At 31.9% G+C, this 6,503-nt stretch overlaps 1 protein-coding gene across 1 annotated transcript; it reads right to left on the bottom strand.

The window, feature by feature from the left end:
- Positions 1-731: 731 nt before the first annotated feature.
- Positions 732-4,174, bottom strand: LOC111699438 (uncharacterized). Its single transcript, XM_023470118.1, has 9 exons — positions 4,108-4,174; positions 3,932-3,992; positions 3,472-3,572; positions 2,377-2,476; positions 2,154-2,202; positions 1,868-1,922; positions 1,649-1,702; positions 1,030-1,093; positions 732-867 (listed from the first exon to the last, which is right to left on the bottom strand). The coding sequence occupies exons 2-9, from the start codon at positions 3,981-3,983 to the stop codon at positions 863-865; spliced, it is 480 nt and encodes a 159-aa protein (XP_023325886.1). The 5' UTR covers positions 3,984-3,992; positions 4,108-4,174; the 3' UTR covers positions 732-862.
- Positions 4,175-6,503: the final 2,329 nt, after the last annotated feature.

The following is a 6,503-nucleotide window of genomic DNA, read 5'->3' as shown; positions in this document are numbered from 1 at the left end:
TACTGCTTTTGAGGAACCATTTCAATTTCTTGTTAACGACCACAACACACTGTATCCTTATCTTGGTGAAGAAAACGATCAAAAATCGCTTTCTTTTAAAAGAAAGCGACTCAGAACGGACGATCACTTAATAACGTATTAAAAGTCTGAAAATTAAAGGATTTTTAATCACTAACTTACGGATTAAAAATCTGTAACTTGGTGAAATAACAGATTATTAATCTGAAGTTTCTCTGACAAACTGTACGCACGGACAATTTATCCGTTATTTCACGAAATAAACGATTTTTAATCTGCGACTTTAAACATTGTTTTTCCAAAGATTAAAAATCACTGACAAATAATCGCTTTTTTTCTCAAGTAAACGATTTTAAATCCGTTATAGATTTCTGGTTACAATGCGTCCTTTTCTTCCCTCTGCTAGAGCTTTACAACAAAATATTCATTAAATTATAGTTTAAATCAGTCTAGTAAGGGTTTCTCTCTCAATTTTCTCCTTTTCTCGTCTCCCTGCACACTCACGCTAATAAATGAAAACCTTATTCTACACAAGATAAAAAATCAGTGATTATTAATCGCTTTCTTGGCGAAGTTAACGATTTTTAATCTGCGATAAATTATCACTGACAAATTATCGCTTTCTTATTCAAATTAACGATTTTTAATCCTTTTTTATCAGATATTATGTGAGTAAAGTAATTTTCTTATTTCAAACAGTTATTTATCCACATAATTCATTAGTATAATTTACAACTGGTTAAACATAATTAAAATGATAGCGAAAACCCAATTGCTCAAAAGTTTCTCTCGATCGATTGAAAAGTTTCTTCTAAATTCTAACAGCTTCGAAGCTTGAGGACCATCAATCTGAACAAAGTAAGGGTCATATACTCAGGGGCGGCTTACAATATTTTCCAAGGAGGGGGGGGATAATTTAATGTTTTTATCAAAGTTCAAAGATTTGTTATATTTCTTAACCTCGGAAACATTGAACATATATCATAAATTTCTTGATAACGTAAATCTTACCTTTACAATACCATTGAGGAGAATTTGTAAATCTTTGTAGCCATTGCCTTGTTTCCTGCCTCCTCTATAAAAATTAAAGGATGATTATTTCGTAATTGCAAAAAATTAAAAAAGATTGAATAATAATGAGAGCACACAAGTTACCGATTATCTTTTTAATATTAAAATATTGTGTGTAGGATTTAACAAATTCAACTTTTTCAACAATAATAATTCAACAATATTTATTGAAAGCTTGACCTAACACTCTTCTCCCGAATCTAAGTAGTTGCGTTTGCAGCAGCAGTGCAGTACATCTCCCTTTCTAAAGACAATTTAAAATCATAGTTGAAATAACTTCTTCAATAAATTTAGTACAATTTGTATAATTTCTTTAATTCAAACCAAAGAGACTGTAGACGTAATTTCAAGTTACCCTCAAATTCTTTTTGTGACATTTCCGATTCACAACAGTAACCATATTAGCTCTATTAGAACTCAAGATTTCTTTTTGTTTGTCGGTTTATTATTCAAGGGACTTGTGGATTTCTGGCTACAGAAAGATTTAAGAAACTGTGAGAATTAATTAATTTTTAAGCCAGAGCAATGACGACAGTCCCTTAAAAAAATAATTCAGCACCTCTGGATACTCCATATCCACCAAATACGCAAGCTGAACCACACTTACAATGGCCTAGGAGAATTTTGACTTATAAACTTTTGATAATGACAATTTCCTTGAAATTTAATGGACCTGCTAAAAAAATGAGATTCCATGCAAAATAATAAAGTATTTAACAAATTTTTTTCTACTGTGATTTTTTTTATTATATTTAAAAAAATATCAAAGCCAATTTTCCTCGAATAAGTCGAGGTCCCTTAGGAGTAATTCTCCATCGCAGACCAACAGAAATCTAATACAAAAATATAAATAATAATACAGGGCTGTATATTTTCCTGAAAAATCTTTTTCTGAAAATCTATTTTCCCCCTAGGGTGAGAACTTAAGTATGTTTTTAGGTTAATTTTTTCTTGCTGAAAATGAACGATTTATAGAGAGAAAAAATCAAATGTTTGGTTAAAAAGTATTAAAATAATGAGAGAAAAAAATTGCATTTTCACGTACAATTTTCATTTCTTCACACCTTTTATTTTCTCTTGACAGGCAGGGACATCCGTCTGTTACCTGGTCCACTAAAATGTTTTAAATGAAAAATGTTTTAACGTTTAACAACTACAATAACACATATAAAAACCGAAAAAATTGACTCCATGTAAGAGAAGATCTGTGGATTGGTTTAACTTCGTTTTAATACTGTTTCTTCGTTTATTTTTCTTCAATGAAATGCTGAAATATTAAAAATTTACTTGCATTATTAAACAGGTAAGACGATTTCTCCTCCTCTTTCTTCCGTGGTTTTAGAGAAACCCTCTCTAGGGTGTACAACAAAAACCAGGAACCCATATCCTTTACCATAAAATTTTGAAATAAATATAAAATATACTAATGTATTTGAATTAGGGTATCCACCTAAAATTCCGTGTCCGCCAAAAGGGTGTCAGAAACTGCTTTTTATTATGATTAAACCATTTTATCCATGATCTGTGGCGTGCCCATGGTTGACAAATTTATCGTTTAACATTTAACATAACATGCGGCCTGACCCAGGTCGTATTTACCAGTATACGATCCTAACAGGCCCCCTACCCTGAGGCTCACATCTCATTATCTAATGGGGGTGCTGGCGGGTCGGGTAACCCATTTTTCTTCTAAGTTCACTTAGAGCACAAATGAGTCCCTTCGGTATAGGTATAATGAAATCTGAACTNGAAATTCGGGGAAATTTTCCGGTAGGAATTTTTTTTTAAGCGGAAATCTGTACAGAAGGATTATTTTTCCGGCAGAAAGTTTCTTGTGATGGTTCCGTTTTTCGGTCATTATGATTTCCGTCGAAAAAAATTCTGGTGGAAAATGGACACTCTAATTTGAACCGGCTAGAAAAAAAATTCTCAAGAATGATCCATGTATTTTACTGAGGGTTGGAGCCGGGGGCAGTGCTCAGGATCCATTTAATTTTGATGCGGATCTGGATCCTGGATCCGCACTGGAAAAAAATGGATCCAGATCATTTCTTTTAGATTTCTAAACTTTTTTTAACAAAAAATAATTTTCAAATTCGTTGTTTTATTTTTTTCGCTTGTTTTTATCCTAAAACTTCATAAACCATTCAGAAATGAGGAAATTTTTATAATTTCTCTTTTTTCAAAAGTTAAGAATTGGGGTAAAAAAGTTTTTTTTTGCAGTTTTTGGATGATATTTTACCCCTTGATCCAGATCCGTGGATCCGCATATTTTTGCGGATCCGGATCCAGGAAGCCAATATCTTGCGGATCCAACGGATCCGGATTCTAAGCACTGGTTGGGGGGAGGGTTGGGGGTGGCAGGTTACAGTTGGGAATAACCTGGGTTTCAGTAAGCTGTTCATCATTCCTAATCTTCTTTAGCTCTTTCTGGAATCCTTCCTTGTCCGGATGCGTTTCCAATATGTAGCGTTCAACTGACCCTGAAATTAATTATTATAAAATAAGTCATTTATAAAAAGAAAAAATATTTTCCTCTTTTTTGTTCAAAAGATTTTTAAACTATATTGTTGTAAATTGGACAATGGACATGTCACTGTATAAATAAATGGTGAGTTAAAATTACATTTACACTCTGCCTCAAACATTTGAAAAACTGTAAGACTGTACGGGTTTTATTCTATATTTTTTCTTTGCAAAATCAGTTAACACACTTTTAGCATACGGAGAACCATCCAAACCTTCATTTCGACGGAATTAAAGAGTTTCAGGTCGTCACTTGTGGGTTACCCAGTGATCTGTACATGTAAAAAGTTTATTACAAACCATAATATAGTCTTACCCATGAAGTCAGGGAAGGAAGCTCGTTTTTTCTCCAAATCTTCCCCGTACATCCACTGGAACTGAAATGTTCAACTTTCAAATTTAGCTATAATAAGAAATAAACAACAGCAATACTTATTTCAACTATTTATTGTTTTTATGACATTTTGAAAATCATTTAAAACAATTACTCACCTGTCCATTCAGGTGACTGGGATGATGAAAAAATCCTTTCAGGACTGTAGAGCCTTGAACTCGATTTATTTTTTTGCGCTTATTTTTATCCTAAACCTGGTTGAACAATTCAGAAATGAGTAAATTTTTATAATCTCTCTTTGTTCAAAAGTTTAGATTTAGGTTTAAGGAGTAACCATTTTTTCCCCTCAATTTTTGGTTGATATTTTTACCCCTTGGATCCGGGTATTTTTGTGGATCCGGATCCAGGAAGCCAAAATCTTGCGGATCCAACGGATTTGGATCATAAGCACTGGTTGACAGTAATGGAATAAAGATAAAATTAAATCAATCACCTCAACTCATTTTGTATGGTTGGTCGGCAGGAGTTGTATATCTTTTCTTTCTCTAAAGTTCTTCCTTGTGCCACTGATGCTATTTGCTCGATCTCGGAAACGGTTGCCTTAAATATTGAAATTATCAAATTAATTTACTTATCATCATACTGCACAAGACAGAATTAGAAGATCAAATTTATTCGATATTACTGATACAACGCTGTGATCTCATAGCTCTTCACTACAAACATAAAAGATTTTTTTCTGATCTACAATTAACTTTAATATAGCGTGTTAATAAGTTTAATGTTAATAAACTTGAAATAAGAATTTCATAATATGTGTACCGTTGAATAATACTTTGACGGACAGGCTCCTCCCTTCCCCAGTTTAAATCTCTTTCGACTGATCTTCTCCCCTAATAATAGATTAAAAATCATAATCACAAGTTCTTCAGAATGGATTATCTACCCAGCTAGCCAAATTGCGTAGATAGCGTGGTCGCATATTATTTTGGCTCTAATTGCGCAATTAAAACGCAAATTTGCGTATGACTAGATTTCAAATTAGTGTAAATATCTAATTTTTCTAAAGAAAATATTTTATAACCCAGCTTTAAGTAAAAATATCATGAATTTGTGAAGATGTGTATCATTTTATTTCAGGTATACAAATTGCGTAAAAATACGCTCAATTTGCGTAATTCCCTAAAACTCTAAATCTAAATTATTTGTGAAATATCTAAAATTTCCGATACGGCATATATTGCATTTTCCCAAAAAATTGAAAAAATAAACTTTTAAAAAGAATTTAAGTTGTCTTTGTTAGCATTAAAATTGCGTAAAAATTGCGCTCTTTTTACGCATATGTTTTGAGTGTTTTAAATATTGAAGAATTGAGTGGCCCAGGTGTGTGTGCATAGTGCAGAGTGCAGCAATGTTATATTATATAGAAAGCCGTGTGATATGTAGATAAGGGTGGGAAGGGGGGGGATAATTGGGCAGAGAATTTACAGTGCTATATAGTACACTGGTTTTTAGTACCAAATTTCACCGCTAGGTGTCTCTATTTGTTTCATGTAAAATTTAAAAAAAAGTAAAAAGGATCAGATTAAATTTTTTACTAAAAATATATCATTTAGAAGTCAAGATTTGGGTTTTAAATTATTTTAAATTTTTTTAAATAAAACATTTTTATTAGGAAAATGCACTGAATTTTCTATCAAAAAGTTTTATATAATCTTTCATAACTCTCATACAAGTATAAAGCTTGACGCTATAATCTCTATGTTGAACTGTATTCCGGATGAATGGAAACAGTTCAGAGACAGTACCATATCGGTACTCAGGGATGGATGGCCTATCTGCATGCATCAAATATTGCATAAATTTTGGTAATTGAGAAAATAAAAATGCGCATTTTTGGCGTAAATTTGTATAATATTATTACGTAAATTTTACGTCTACTAAAACCAATAAATTTACGTAGCTAAGTGTGCGATTTTACGTCTTTCATGACGTAAAAAGAGCCAAAATGTCAACGTAAAATTTACGTAAAAATGCCAAAAGTGACGTTTAAATTGCGAGCTTTTTGCGCAATTTGGCTAGCTGGGTATATTGAAACTGAGACATCCGCCAAAAGCTCATGTGATTTTGATTTTTTTCAAAATTCGTTTTAAATTTGATTTAAGCATAACATTTCCTTAAAAATGAGGAAAACAAATTATCTTTGCATGTATTATTTTTTATGTCTTAATACAGCTGGTGGGCGGTTGACTAATTTCCTAAAAAAGCCATAAACTGATTATTTAAAGTTTAAAGAGAAAAAGGTTTATTTAACTGTTTGATCTACTCTTTAAAAATACCTCCTACATCAAACTCCCTCTTCTTCATGGCATCTTTAATCTTTCCTTGCGAGTCATAAAGTTGAGCATACTACAGTAAATAAAGCATTTTTAGCAAGTTACAATTTCTAATTTTTATATTTCACAAAAACTTTGTTAAGCTTTTTTTGTTCAAACCAATATCTATGCAATCTATACACTTTTTAAAGACAAAAACCATGTGACCCTAACATATT

This window comes from Eurytemora carolleeae, unplaced genomic scaffold, assembly GCF_000591075.1.
Source record: "Eurytemora carolleeae unplaced genomic scaffold, Eaff_2.0 scaffold314, whole genome shotgun sequence".
NCBI classification, from domain to species: Eukaryota; Metazoa; Arthropoda; class Copepoda; order Calanoida; family Temoridae; genus Eurytemora; species Eurytemora carolleeae.
The sequence above is the reverse complement of the archived record's forward strand: the minus strand, read 5'-3'. Positions and strand labels throughout refer to the sequence as shown.

Bases quoted from the DNA above. Each gene is read 5' to 3' on its own strand.
- LOC111699438 (XM_023470118.1), bottom strand. From the start codon at position 3,983: ATGTACGGGGAAGATTTGGAGAAAAAACGAGCTTCCTTCCCTGACTTC. The intron at 3,573-3,931 runs GTAAGACTATAT...AATTAATTTCAG, and splicing joins TTCCTTCCCTGACTTCATGG to GGTCAGTTGAACGCTACATA. The intron at 1,094-1,648 runs GTGCTGAATTAT...TAATTTTTATAG, and splicing joins TGGATATGGAGTATCCAGAG to AGGAGGCAGGAAACAAGGCA.